General features: G+C 56.0%; 1 protein-coding gene and 1 long non-coding RNA gene across 2 annotated transcripts; both read right to left on the reverse strand.

The window, feature by feature from the left end:
• Positions 1 to 6,272: 6,272 nt before the first annotated feature.
• On the reverse strand, positions 6,273 to 7,423 carry LOC115917150. The gene is made up of 3 exons (XR_004061676.1): positions 7,381 to 7,423; positions 6,723 to 6,837; positions 6,273 to 6,319 (listed from the first exon to the last, which is right to left on the reverse strand). It is a non-coding gene; the product is annotated as an uncharacterized LOC115917150 (long non-coding RNA).
• LOC115917151 (valine--tRNA ligase, mitochondrial-like) lies at positions 7,424 to 14,474 on the reverse strand (the record flags this gene model as incomplete). The annotated part of the gene is made up of 11 exons (XM_030970884.1): positions 7,424 to 7,459; positions 7,501 to 7,593; positions 8,752 to 8,904; positions 9,793 to 9,926; positions 10,306 to 10,366; positions 10,454 to 10,522; positions 11,779 to 11,883; positions 12,569 to 12,694; positions 12,992 to 13,062; positions 13,609 to 13,829; positions 14,398 to 14,474. Coding segments are annotated over 11 exons (1,146 nt in total), but the record flags the coding sequence as incomplete, so codon positions are not given.
• Between the last annotated feature and the right edge of the window lie 233 nt (positions 14,475 to 14,707).

The following is a 14,707-nucleotide window of genomic DNA, read 5'->3' on the forward strand; positions in this document are numbered from 1 at the left end:
TTGTTGCCCCCCAGGTGATTATTGCCCCCCAGGTGCATTATTTGCCCCCAGGTGCGTTATTCCCCCCAGGTGTGATTATTTCCCCAGGTCGTTATTTGCCCCCAGGTGTGATTATTTCCCCAGGTATGATTATTTGCCCCCAGGTGTGATTATTTGCCCCCAGGTGCGTTATTTGCCCCCCAGGTGCGTTATTTGCCCCCAAGCCCGCGGTTACCGCAGCCACGGCCGCCAGCAGCAGCAGCGCCAGCAGGAGGCAGAGGAGGCCGAGGAAGAGCAGGGGGCACCCTGGGGCGGGGTCTGGGCGGCGCCTGGGGGCGTGGCCACAGCGCGGGGGGCGTGGTCAGGACACATCACTGCCCGGGACACGCCCACTGTTCATACTCCCCGCTGCCCATACCCCGCCCCCGCGTTTAAGCCCCCAGCATTCAAATCCTGCCCCCTCACCTGCGCGGCGCCTTGGGGGTGTGTCCTCGGTGATGTCATCGCTGATGTCATGGCGGCGAGCGGCGGGGGTGGAGCCCAGCAGGGGCTGTTCCGCCCCCTGGGTGATGTCATTAGTGATGTCATCGGTGACGTCATCCGTCGTCGTCCAGGGGCCCGGGGGGCGGTCCAAGGGCAGGAAGGGTGTGACGTCATCGGCCGTGACGTCATCGGCAGTGACGTCATCCCAGGGCGTCCCCGTCGAGGTCCCGGTGACGTCACCCAGCAGGAGGACGTGACGTCATCGGCTGTGATGACGTCATCAGTGGGAAGGAGGCCCAGGCCGGGGAAGGTGACGTCATCATCATCCTCGGTGACGTCATGGGGGAGAGAGTCTCGATGGATGATGTCATCGAGGAGGTGCCCGCCAGGGATGATGTCATCGATGACATCATCATTGGGAAGGGGAGGGGCGTGGTGGATGGCGATGACATCGTCGATGATGTCAGTCCCAGTTGTGACGTCATCGTCCCCAGGGATTGCGGCTGTGACGTCACCCCAGGTGATGACGTCACCGGGGAAGCCATGTTCGATGACGTCATCTGGGCCGTCTCTCTCAGTGGTGATGACGTCATCAGCGAGGTCATGCAAGGTGATGACATCATCGGTGACGTCATTGAGGTCCGTGGGAAGCCGCTCTCCGCGGTGACGTCATCAGTGAGGTCATGATTGTCGATCATGTGATGAGGTCATACCCGGGGACGATGACGTCACTGGCAATGTCACTCCCAGATGTGGTGACGTCATCAGTGATGCCAGTCCCAGGGTGGGCTGCAATGACGTCACTTCCGGTGATGTCACCAGTAGGTGTCTCCTCCAAGACAGAGGAAGTGACGTCATCACCATCGGTGACATCAGCTGTGACATCATCTCCCGACACACAGGAAGTGACGTCACCAGCAGGTGGCGGGAGGGGCTGCCCTGCCCCTCTGTGATGTCACCGCCTCCCCTGGCCGCAATGACGTCATAGGCAATGACGTCATCCTCGAGCTCCTCCTCCTCCTCGGGGGGGGCCACCACGGTGATGGTGATGCCACCGGCCCGGCAGGCGACAGCGACCGCCCCGAGGTCACCGAGGTCCCCAAAGTCCCCTGGGGGGGGGACAGCGCTGTCCCCAAGGTCCCCAAAACCCTGAGTGTCCCCCAGGGCTGAGACGTCGCTGTCCCCAAGGTCCCCAGTGTCCCCAGGGTGGTGACATCGCTGTCCCCAAGGTCCCTGTTCCCCTGTCCCCAATGTCCCCAGTGTCCCCCAGTGGCGGTCCCATCGCTGTCCCCAAAACCCTGAGTGTCCCCCAGGGCTGAGACGTCCAGGTCCCCAATGTCCCCAGTGTCCCCCAGGGCGGTGCCATCCCTGTCCCCAAGGTCCCTTAGGGCCAAGGCCTGAGCGTCCCCAATGTCCCCGATGTCCCTGTCCCTGTCCCCAGGAGCGGGGACATCGCTGTCCCAAGTGTCCCAGGGATGGTGACAGCCCTGTCCCCAGTGTCCCTGTCCCTGATGTCCTGCAGGGTGGGGACAGCCCTGTCCCCGATGTCCCCGATGTCTTTGTCACACAGGATGGGGACACTGCCCTGTCCTCCATCCGTGGTGACCGTGATGTCCCCAATGTCCCCAGTGTCCCCGTTCTTGATGTCCCCAATGCCCTCAAAGCCTTTCATGTCCCCAGTGTCCCCAATATTCTTGATGTCCCCAATGTTCTCAAAGCCTTTGATGTCCCCAAGGTTCTTGATGTCCCCAGTGTCCTCGGTGCCTTTGATCTTACCGATGTCCCCAACGTTCCCAGTGTCCCCAATGTTCTTGATGTCCCCAACGTTCTCAAAGCCTTTGATGTCCCCAAGGTTTTTGATGTCCCCAATGTCCTTGATGTCCCCAACGTCCCCAACGTCCTCGGTGCCTTTGATGTCCCCACTGTCTTTGGTGTCCCCAATGTCTCCAAGGTTCTTGATGTCCCCAATGTCCCCAATGTCCTCAACATCCTTGGTGCCTTTGATGTCCCCAATGTCCCCAACATTCTTCAGGTCCCCAATATCTTCAAGGTCCTCAATGTCCCCGTTGCGTTCTCAAAGCCTTTGATGTCCCCAAGGTTTTTGATGTCCCCAATGTCCTTGATGTCCCCAATGTCCCCAACGTCCTTGGTGCCTTTGATGTCCCCACTGTCTTTGGTGTCCCCAATGTCTCCAAGGTTCTTGATGTCCCCAATGTCCTCAACATCCTTGGTGCCTTTGATGTCCCCAATGTCCCCAACATTCTTCAGGTCCCCAATATCTTTGAGGTCCCCAATGTCCCCGATGTCCCCAAGGTTCTCGCTGTCCCCAGTGTCCCCAATGTCCCCAATGCTCTCAAAGCCTTTGATGTCCCCATGGTTCTTGATGTCCCCAAGGTTCTTGATGTTCTCAGTGCCTTTGATGTCCCCAGTGTCCCCAACACTCTTGATGTCCCCAATGTCCCCAACGTCCCCGATGTCCTCGGTGCCTTTGATGTCCCCAATGTTCCCAACATCCGTGATGTCCCCAATGTCCCCAATGTCCTCGGTGCCTTTGATGTCCCCCACGTCCTCGATGTCCCCAGGGCTGTCCCCGATGATGTCCCCGAGCTCCTCGTGGGCGGGCCCCGCGGTGACGGTGATGGTGATGCCGCCGGCCCAGGGGGTGACGGTGCCGGTGCCACCCCCGGTGCCACCCCCGGGCTGTCCCCAGGCGGGGGCGGGGCCCGGCTCTGTCACCTCCCCGGGGGGGACACCAGGGGGGGAGGGGCCGCCCTCGGCCATGGGGACACCTGGGGGACAGAGGGGACGTCACCGGGGGGGGGGCTTGGGGACACTCGGGTCACACTCAGGACACAAAGGTGACACTTGGGGGACACCTGGGTATCTGAGGTGGCCACAGGTGAGCCGGAGATGACACAGAGGTGACACAGGTGACACACAGAGGACACACAGGTGACACAGAGTACCTGAGGTGGCTGCAGGTGACACACAGGTGACACAGGTGACACACAGGTGACAATGAGGTGACACAGGTTACAGAGAGGTGACACACAGAACTGACACACAGAGGTGACACAGGTGACACAGGTGACATGCAGGTGACACAGAGATGACACACAGGTGACAATGAGGTGACACACAGGTAACACACAGGTGACACAGGTGACAATGAGGTGACACACAGGTGACACAGGTGACACACACAGGTGACAGAGGGGGTACCTGAGGTGGCCGCAGGTGACAATGAGGTGACACAGGTGACACAGATCACACACAGGTGACAATGAGGTGACACAGGTGACACACAGGTGACACACAGGTGACAGAGGGTACCTGAGGTGGCCGCAGGTGACAATGAGGTGACACAGGTGACACAGATCACACACAGGTGACAATGAGGTGACACAGGTGACACAGGTGACAATGAGGTGACACAGGTGACACACAGGTGACACACTGCCCCAGACAGAGGGGTACCTGGGGCTCCCCAGGTGACCCCAATTGGGGTGACTCGGCAGGTGACACAGATCACACACAGGTGACAATGAGCGCCGTGGCCCCGCCTCCTCTTAAACCCCGCCCCTCTTTGACACAGGTGACACACACGGTGACATTAACAGGTGACAAAGTCTACCTGTATTTTTATTTTATTTTATTTTACTTTATTCTATTTATTTTATAAATAAATTGTAACTTGTTTATAAACCCAGACTGTTTTGTTTTATTTTACTTATAAATTTGATTTTATCTATCAATAAACCCAGCCCATTTATTTATTTCATAAACAAAGTTTATATTATTTATTAATAAACCCACACCATTTTATTTTATTTATTTTACAAATAAATTTTATTTTACTTATCAGTAAACTCAGACCACTTTATCTTTATTTTATTTTATTTTATTTTAGAAATAAGTTTTATTTTGTTAACTAATAAGCCCAGACCAGTTTATTTTTATTTTATTTTATTCTATTTTATTTTATTTAATTTTATTTATTTCAGAAATAGGTTTAATTTTATTTATTAATAAACCTAGACCACTTAATTTTTATTTTATTTTATTTTATTTTACTCTATTCTATTTCATTTTGTTTTATTTCATTTATTTTAAAAATAAGTTCTATTTCATTTATTAATAAACCTGGACCATTTAATTTTTATTTGATTTTATTTTATAAAAAGTTTTATTTTATTTATCAAGAAAAACCAGACAATTTATTTTATTTTATCTTATTTTATCTTATTTAATTTTATTTTACTTTATTTTATTTTACTTTATTTTTATTTAATTTTATTTTATTTAATTTTATTTTATTTTATTTTATTTTATTTTTATTTATTTTATTTATTTTATTTTATTTTATTTTTTTAACAAATTCAATTTTATTTATTAACAAACCCACACCCCTTAATTTCATTTCATTCACTTTATTTAGCTCATAAATAATTTTTAATTCATTTATTTAAAACCCCCCGGGCCCCCCCGAGCTGGGGGTCCCTGGGGGGGTCCCTGGGGGTCCCTTTGGGGTTCCCGGGGGTCTCTGGGGGTCTCCAGCCCCTCCAGGCTCTGCTCCAGCCGCGCCAGCTCCTCTCGGGCCTGGGGAGGGAGGGGTTAATGCCCATTAATGCCCATTAATGCCCATTAATAACCATTAATCAGCGTTCATGAGCGCTAACGAGGGCAGCTCTAAGGAGGCCGCCCCCTTCCCCCGTTGGCCTAATTAGCGCTGCTAATTAAGGCTCCGCTAACGAACCTGGTGCTGCTGGGCGCCCCTGAGGCTGCGCAGGCGGGAGCGGAGCTGGGCCCGGGCGGCGGCGGGGTCCACCAGGCCCTGGGGGGACCCCAAAAATGGCACTGGGACCCCCAAAAATGGCACTGAGACCCCAAAATGGCACTGGGACCCCAAAATGGCACTGGGACCCCAAAATGGCACTGGGGACCCCAAAAATGGCACTGGGACCCCAAAATGGCACTGAGGGACCCCCAAAAATGGCACTGAGACCCCCAAAAATGGCACTGGGACCCCAAAATGGCACTGAGACCCCAAAATGGCACTGGGACCCCAAAAATGGCACTGGGACCCCAAAAATGGCACTGGGACCCCAAAAATGGCACTGGGACCCCAAAATGGCACTGGGACCCCAAAATGGCACTGGGACCCCAAAATGGCACTGGGGGACCCCAAAATGGCACTGGGACCCCAAAATGGCACTGGGACCCCAAAAATGGCACTGGGACCCCAAAATGGCACTGAGGGACCCCAAAATGGCACTGGGACCCCAAAATGGCACTGGGGGACCCAAAAATGGCACTGGGACCCCAAAAATGGCACTGGGACCCCCAAAAATGGCACTGGGACCCCAAAATGGCACTGGGACCCCAAAATGGCACTGGGACCCCAAAAATGGCACTGGGGGACCCCAAAATGGCACTGGGACCCCAAAATGGCACTGGGACCCCCAAAATGGCACTGGGGGACCCCAAAATGGCACTGGGACCCCAAAATGGCACTGGGACCCCAAACCCCCGGGACCCCCCCAAAACGACCCCGGATGCCCTAGGGGGACCTAAAATGTCACCCAAAAACCACCCCGGGACCCCCAGAATGTCACCAGGACCCCCAAAACGCCCCCCTGGGACCCCCAAACTCCACCCCTGGCCCCGGCCCCGCCCTCACCTGGATCCGCACAGGTGCACGAAGGTTCCGGAACCCGCGGGAGCCCCCGCCCAGCCCGGCCCCGGCTCCGCCCCCGGGGGGAGGAGCTCCACAGGCCCCGCCCTTGAGAGCGTCTGGAAGGCGGGGCCGACGGCAGCCCAGCCAATCCCAAAGCCGGCTCCGGGCATTGCACCAGCACTGCGGGGGAAACCACGCCCACAACATGGCTGCCAGCATGTGGGGCGCCATCTTGGGGCAGGGAGGGGCATGCTGGGATACGGACAACCCCCAAAGCATGCTGGGACTTGTAGTTCCCACCCATGGCAGCCATCTTGGCTCCCCCAAGGCATGCTGGGATTTGTAGTCCATGTATGATCGACCATTTTTTTTCTCCCCCAAAGCATGCCGGGATTTCTAGTTTATGGCTGATCAGCCATTTTCCCCCCCCCCCCCAAGGCATGCTGGGATTTGTAGTCCGTGTATGATCGGCCACCTTGGCTCCCCAAAGCATGCTGGGATTTGTAGTCCCCCCACCCCCTTTCCCGCCCCAGGGCATGCCGGGAGCCGCGGCCCCGCCCACGCCCCGCCCCCCGGGGCTCACCTGGGGGGCGGGCGGCCCCCCCGAGCCGGAAGGTCTCGCGCAGCCCCCGCACGGCCCGGACCAGCCCCAGCATGGCCGCCACCTGCGCCTCCAGCTCGGGGCAGCGCCAGTGGGCCTGGGCAGGGGGACACGGGGGGGTGAGACCCCCCGGGAACCCCGGAAACCACACAGGGACCCCCCCAGGAACCCACAAAACACACAGGGAACAACAAAACCCACCCTAAACCCCCCCAAGAACCCCAAAAACCACATAGAGACCCCCCGGGAACCCCAGAAACCACACAGAGACCCTAACCCTGGAAACCCCCCAAAACTATTCAAACCCCCCCAGGAAACCCCCAAACCGCCCCAAAACTTCCCCAGGAACCCCAAAAACCACCCAAACCCCTCCCGGAACCCCAAAAACCTCACAGGGACACCCAGGAATCCCCAAACCCACCCAGGAACCCCAAAAAACAAACATGGACCCCCCCTGTGAGCCCCTAAAACTAACATGGATCCCCCAGGAACCCCAAAAAACACATAGAGATCCCCTGGAAACCCCCAAAACCACCCAACCCCTCCAGCAACCCCCAAAAACCACCCAGGAACCCCCAAACCACCCCAAATCCCCCCTCAGACACCCCCAAAAGCCCCCAGACCCCCCCCCAGAGCTCACCAGTTTGTGGGGGTCGGGGAAGGGGGCCCGGCAGAGGGTGGGGCTAAATGGGGCGCAGGGGCAGGCAAAATCGCCAGAGCTCCCAAAATCGAGGCAGGCCACGAAAGGGGGCGAAGGCGCCAGGAGGCGCAGCCCCAGCTGGCGGGAATCGCCAGCGCGGGCCTGGGCGCCGGCACGGAGCCGCGGGCAGCGCAGCGACACCTTGGCCACCTCCTGGGGACGGCAGCGCGAAAACGGCGTGAGGAATGCCGAAATCGGGGCAGAAATCATGAAATGGGGTGAGGAATCCCGAAATCGGGGCAGAAATCACGAAATCAGGGCGGAAATCACGAAATCGGGGCGGAAATCACGAAATGGGGTGAGGAATGCCGAAATCGGGGCAGAAATCCCGAAATCGGGGCAGAAATCACAAAATGGGGTGAGGAATCCCGTAATCGGGGCAGAAATCCACGAAATCAGGGCAGAAATCCTGAAATTGGGACTGAAATTGGGACAAAAATCCCGAAATCAGGACTGAAATCCCGAAATCAGGGCAGAAATTACAAAATCGGGGCAGAAATCCCAAAATGGGGTGAGAAATCCTGAAATCGGGGCCAGAAATCCCAGAATTGGGACAGAAATCCTGAAATTGGGACAAAAATCCCCAAATCGGGGCAGAAATCCTGAAATTGGGACAAAAATCCCCAAATCGGGGCAGAAATCCTGTTTTCCCAAAATCGGGGTGTTTTCGGGGTAATTTTTGGGGTAATTTTTGCTGCGCTTTGGGGTGTTTTCTGGGTGTTTTTGGGGTAATTTTTGGGGTGTTTTCGGGGTGTTTTTAGGGTAATTTTTGGGGTGTTTTCGGGATGTTTTTGGGGTGTTTTCGGGGTAATTTTTGGGGTGTTTTCGGGGTAATTTTAGGGTAATTTTTGGGGTGTTTTTGGGGTAATTTTTGGGGTAATTTTTGGGGTGTTTTTGGGGTAATTTTCAGGGTGTTTTTGGGGTAATTTTCGGGGTGTTTTTGGGGTAATTTTTGGGGTGTTTTTGAGGTGTTTTTGGGGTAATTTTTGGGGGTGTTTTCGGGGTGTTTTTAGGGTAATTTTTGAGGTGTTTTTGGGGTAATTTTCGGGGTGTTTTTGGGGTAGTTTTCGGGGTGTTTTTGGGGTAATTTTTGGGGTGTTTTTGGGGTAATTTTCGGGGTGTTTTCGGGGTGTTTTTAGGGTAATTTTCGGGGTGTTTTTGGGGTAATTTTCGGGGTGTTTTTGGGGTAATTTTTGGGGTGTTTTTGGGGTAATTTTTGGGGTGTTTTCGGGGTGTTTTTGGGGTAATTTTTGGGGTGTTTTTGGGGTAATTTTCGGGGTGTTTTTGGGGTAGTTTTCGGGGTTCCCGCACCAGGTAGACGTCGCAGAAGTTCCGCAGCCAGAAGTTCTGCACGGCGGCCACGGCGCCGTGAACCTCCAGCGCCTCCAGGCGGCGGCTGCACTCGGCCACGGCCCCGGCCAGGCGGGCCAGGAGCCAGCGGTCCAGGGGTGCCACCGGGACCACCTGGATCGGGGAGAAAAACGGGGAATTTGGGAAAATCTGGGGAAAAAAATGGGAAATTTGGGTGTTCGGGGAAAAAAATGGGGATTTGGGGTGATCTGGCATTGGGGAGGGGGCTCAGAGCTGGGCCAGGACAGCAGTGCAGGGGGTCCACCAAGACCACCTGGATTGGGGAGAAAAACGGGGAATTTGGGTCATCTGGGGAAAAAATTGGGAAATTTAGGTGATTTGGAAAAAAACCCCACAAAACTGGGAAAATCGGGCACTGAAAATCTGGGGGGGGGGCTCAGAGCTGGGCCAGGAGCCAGGGGTGCAGGGGGGACTTGGGGACCACCTAAACTTGGGGAGAAAAATGGGAAATTTGGGTCATCTGGGGACAAAACCCCCAAAATTGGGGTGTTCTGGGGATGTTTCTGGGGTTTTCAGGGGGTGTTTTTGGGGTGTTTTTGGCATCCCTGGTGTTTTTGGGGTCCCTGGGGGATTTGGGTGATTTTCCCGTGTTTGGGGGTGTTTTTGGGGTTTTCAGGGGGTGTTTTTGGGGTTTTGGGGTTTTTGGGGGTCCCTGGGGATTTTGGGGGATGTTTTGGGGTCCCTGGGGGTTTTCAGGGGGTGTTTTGGGGTTTTCGGGGGTGTTTTGGGGGTTTTTGGGGTCCCTGGTGTTTTGGGGGTTTTCAGGGGGTGTTTTTGGGGTCCCTGGGATTTTCAGGGGGTGTTTTTGGGGTTTTTGGGGGTGTTTTTGGGGTTTTCAGGGGGGTTGTTTTTGGGGTTTTCAGGGGGTGTTTTTGGGGTCCCTGGGTATTTCAGGGGGTGTTTTTGGGGTTTCAGGGGGGGGTGTTTTGGGGGGTTTTGGGGGGGTCAGGGGTGTTTTGGGGTTTTTGGGGTCCCCGTTACCTCCTCGGGGGGTCTCGGGGGGTTCCCCAGCCCCTGCAGCGCCCCCAGCACCAGCCCCAGCGCGTTCCAGACTTTGTTGCAGAAGCGGCGCTGAGTCAGCACCGAGGCCACGCCCACCCGGATTTCGGGGGGGCCTGGGGGGTTGGGGTCAGGGGCACCAGGACCCCAAAACCCCCCCCAACCCCCCCCCCTCATGGCCAGGTGGGATCCCGGGTGGATTTTGGGGGGATTTGGGGGTCCCTGGGTGCAATTTTGGGGTGATTTTGGGGTCCCAGGGGGATTTTGGGTTGGGGGTCTCACAGTGGGCATTGTGGGCGCTCAGGGCCACGTGGGATCCTGGGTGGGGTCCCCCCCAGTGGAATTTTTGGGGGGGTCCCCTGGGGGATTGGGGGGTCCCTGGGTGGATTTTGGGGTCCCAGGAGGATTTGGGGGGGGGTCCCAGGGGTATTGGGGGATTTGGGGGTCCCAGGGGGGGATTTTTGGGTCCCAGGGGGCGTTGGGGGGTCTCAGGGCCAGCCTCAGGGTCCCAGGGCCCGACTCGGGGATCCCCCTTTGGGGAACTATTTTGGGGCCTCTGGGGGGATTTTGGGGGTCCCAGGGGGAATTTTGGGGGGCTCAGAGGGATTTTGGGGTAATTTTGGGGGGTTTTTGGGGGTCCCACCTGCCCCTCCTGGGCCGCCCGCAGCTCTTGCGGGTCCAGGGTTCGCGTCTGGAGCTTCTCCTGCAGCTCCTGGGGGAGGAAAAACCCCAAAATCATCCCCAAAATCAACCCCAAAATGACCCCAAAATTACCTCAAAACCACCCCAAATCCACCCCAAAGTCATCCCCAAAATCACCCCAAAACGACCCCAAAATCGCCCCAAACCCACCCTAAAACCAGTCCTAAAATCACCCCAAAACCAGCCCAAAACTCCCCAAAATGACCCCAAAACCACCCCCAGAATTGCCCCAGGCCCGGGGATTTTTGGGGTTTTTTGGGTCTGGGGGTTTTTCAGGTTTTTTGGGGTCTGGGCGTTTTTAAGGTTTTGAGGTTGGGGTTTTTGGGGGTTTAGGGATTTTTGGGGGCAAGATTTTGGGGTCTGGGCATTTTTGGGGTTGTAGGGTTGGGGGTTTTTTGGGTCTGGGGGTTTCATGGGTTGGGATTTTTGGGTCAGGGTGTTTTTGGGGTTTTAGGGTCAGGGTTTTTTTGGGTCTGGGGGTTTTTTGGGTGGGGTTTTTAGGGTCTGGGGGTTTTTGGGGTTTTTGAGTCGAGTTTTTTTTGGGTCACGGGTTTTTGGGGTTGGGATTTTTGGGTCTATGGGTTTTTGGGGTGGGGTTTTTAGGGTCAAGCATTTTTGGGGTTTTAGGGTCGGGGTTTTTAGAGGCGGGTATTTTTTGGGTCTGGGGGGTTCAGGGCTGTGGTTTTTTTGGGTCTGGGGGTTTCCCCAAAATTTTTTGGGTCTGGGGGTTTCAGGGGTTTTTGGGGTCAGGTTTTTTTTGGGTCTGGGGGTTTTCGGATCAGGTTTTTTTGGGTCTGGGGTTTTTGGGGTCTGGGGGTTTCAGGGTTTTTGGGGTCTGGGCATTTTTGGGGTTTTCGGGTCGGGGTTTTTTGGGTCTGGGGGTTTCAGGGATTTTTGGGGTTGGGGTTTTTTTGGGTCAGGGGGTTTCAGGGATTTTTTGGGGTTGGGGATTTTTGGGGTCTGGGGGTTTCAGGGGTTTTGGGGTCGGGGTTTTTGGGTCAGGGGGTTTCAGGGGTCCCTGGGGGTTTTTGGGGTTGGGGTTTTTGGGGTCTGGGGGTTTCAGGGTTTTTGGGGTCTGGGCATTTTTGGGGTTTCATTTTTGGGGTTTTTGGGTCAGGGGTTTTCAGGGATTTTTGGGGTTGGGGTTTTTGGGGTCTGGGGGTTTCAGGGGGTTTGGGGTCGGGGTTTTTGGGTCTGGGGGTTTCAGGGGTCCCTGGGGGTTTTTGGGGTTGGGGTTTTTGGGTCTGGGGGTTTCAGGGCTCCCACCTGCAGCGTGGCGCCCCCGATGACGTCGCGGGGGTCGATGACGTTGCCCAGGGATTTGCTCATCTTGCGGCCCTGGGGGTCCCGGACCAGAGAGTGCAGCAGCACCTGGGGGGGCACCCGACACTGGCACCCCGAAAACGGGGATGGGGACCCCAAAAACGGGACTGGGGACCCCAAAAACGGGATTGAGGACCCCAAAAATGGGGATAGGGACCCTGAAAATGGGATTGGGGACCCTGAAAATGGGGAAAAGGGGCCCAAAAATGGGGATAGGGACCCCAAAAATGGAATTGGGGACCCCAAAAATTGGGATGGGGACCCCAAAAATGGGGATGGGGACCTCGAAAATGGGGATGGGGACCCCAAAAATTGGGATGGGTACCCTGAAAATGGGGAAAAGGACCCCAAAAATGGGGATGGGGACCTCGCAAATGGGATTAGGGACCCCGAAAATGGGGATGGGGACCCCAAAAAAGGAATTGGGGACCCCATTTTGGGAAAAATGGGATTGGGACCCCAAAAATTGGGATAGGGACCTCGAAAATGGGGATGGGGACATTGAAATGGAGAAAAGGAGCCCAAAAATTGGATTGGGGACACCCAGGGGACATTTGGGGACACCTGGGGACACTTGGGGACACCAAGAAGCCAACGAGAAACCCCAAAACCCAACGAGAGCCCCCAAAACCCGACCAAACCCTGGGGAATTTGGGAATTTTGGGACCCGGGGACACCTGGGGACCCTTGGGGACATTTGGGGACCCTTGGGGACCCTTGGGGACAGTGTGACCTGCGTGAAGGGCAGCTGTCCCGTCAGCTGCTGGCCCAGCATGACCATCCTGGCCACCCAGAAGAACAGGAGGTCACTGCCCGTCACCAGCACGGAATTGGGGTAAAAACGGCCAAAATCGGCGCTCTGGGGACACAAAGGGACATTTGGGGACGTTGAGGGGACATTGAGGGCACACTTGGGGACATTTGGGGACCTTGGGGACATCAGGGACATTGAGGAGACATTGCGGACACTTGGGGGACATTGTGGGGAAATTTCGGGGACATTTTGGGGACATTTGGGGACATTGAAGGACAATTGAGGACACTGAGGATCTTGGGGACATTTTGGGGACATTTGGGGACATTTTGGGGACATTTGAGGACATTGGGGACATTAAGGGGACATTGGGGATGTTGAGGGGACATTTTGGGGTCTCACCTGCTCGGGCCAGCCCAGGGTGGCGAAAGGGAAGAGGGCGGAGGAGAACCAGGTGTCCAGAACATCGGGGTCTGGGGACAGGGAAATGTCACCAGGTGTCACCAAAGGTCACCAGAGGTCACCAAAGGTCACCAAAGGTCATCAAATGTCATTGAATGTCACCAAATGTCACCAGAGGTCACCAAAGGTCACCAAAGGTCACCAAATGTCACCAAATGTCCCCGAGAGACCCCAAAACATCGGGGTCTGGGGAGAACGGCGTCACCAAATTTCAAATTTAAACCCCCAGAAAAACCCCAAAAAACGAAAAAAAAAGTCCCCAAAAAAACCAAAAAAAAAAAACCCCCAAAAAAAACCCCCAAAAAAAAACCATTAAAAAAAACCCAGAAAAAAACCCAAAAAACCCCTAAAAAAACCAGAAAAAAATCCTGGAAAAAATCTGAAAAAACCCCAAAAACCCCGGCAAAAAAAAAAACCAGAAAAAAAACCCCAAAAAACCCAGAAAAAAACAGAAAAAAAAAACCCCAAAAAAATCTTAAAAAAACCCCAAAAATCCAAAAAAAACCCCAAAAACTCCGTATTTCTCCCGGATTTTTTTCAGGCCCCAAAGGTCTCACCTTGTTCCAGGTGCAGCTCGCGGGCGGGGCAGCCCAGGGCCCCCGCGGCCGCCGCCCGCGCCTCGGCCTCGCTGCGCCCCACGAACCACGGCCCCTCCCCCTCCTGCTGCTCCTCGGGGACACCTGGGGCACCTCGGGGACACCTGGGGGCGGGGCCGGCCCGCACCTGGTAGGCGGGGACGCGGTGACCCCACCAGAGCTGGCGGGAAAGGCACCAGTCCCTGCGGGGGGGAAGGGACAGTTGGGGACACGCCCACCGCACCTGGGACCCCACCCCCAACACCTGGGACACGCCCACCAAAGGCGAGACCCCGCCCACCACACCTGGGACCACGCCCACTAAAGGTGAGACCCCGCCCACTGCACCTGGGACACGCCCAGAAGAGCTGGGACCGCACCGCCCCTAAAACCTGGGACACGCCCACGAGAGGCGAGACCCCGCCCACCACACCTGGGACCACGCCCACTACACCTGAGACCCCGCCCACCACACATTAGAGCGACACCCACAAGACCTGGGACACGCCCAGCACTGCTGAGACCCCGCCCACCACAGCTGGGACACGCCCAGAAGAGCAGAGACCCCACCCCTCTGAGACTCCACCCACCACACATGAGGCCCCACCCACAACACCTGGGACCACGCCCACCACAGCTGAGACCCCTCCCAACAGCTGGGGCGCGCCCAGAAGAGCTGAGGCCCCTCCCCCTTCCCTGGGACTCCTCCCCTTCCCTGGCCCCCTCCCCTCCCCTTAGCTCCTCCCCCTCCCTTTAGCCCCGCCCCCTCACCCCGCGCTCTCCATCCAGCTTTTCCAGTTTTTCTCATGGAATTTCGGCACCAGGCGGAGCCTCCCCGACGTCACCGCCTGGCACAGGTGAGACCCCTCAGGTGAGACCCCTCCTCAGGTGAGAGCCCCAAAATGTCCCAAATCCCCCCCCACCCAAAATGGCACCACATGGGCACAGGTGAGACCCCAAGTGTCCCCACATGTCACCTGCTGGCTGCCCAGGTGACCCCCCCAGGTGTGTCTTGACCCCCTCCAGGTGTGCCCAGTGGCACCTGCAGGGTCCCCAGGTGCCCCCAGGTGTGCCCAGCTGT

Source organism: Camarhynchus parvulus, unplaced genomic scaffold, assembly GCF_901933205.1.
Source record: "Camarhynchus parvulus unplaced genomic scaffold, STF_HiC, whole genome shotgun sequence".
NCBI classification, from domain to species: Eukaryota; Metazoa; Chordata; class Aves; order Passeriformes; family Thraupidae; genus Camarhynchus; species Camarhynchus parvulus.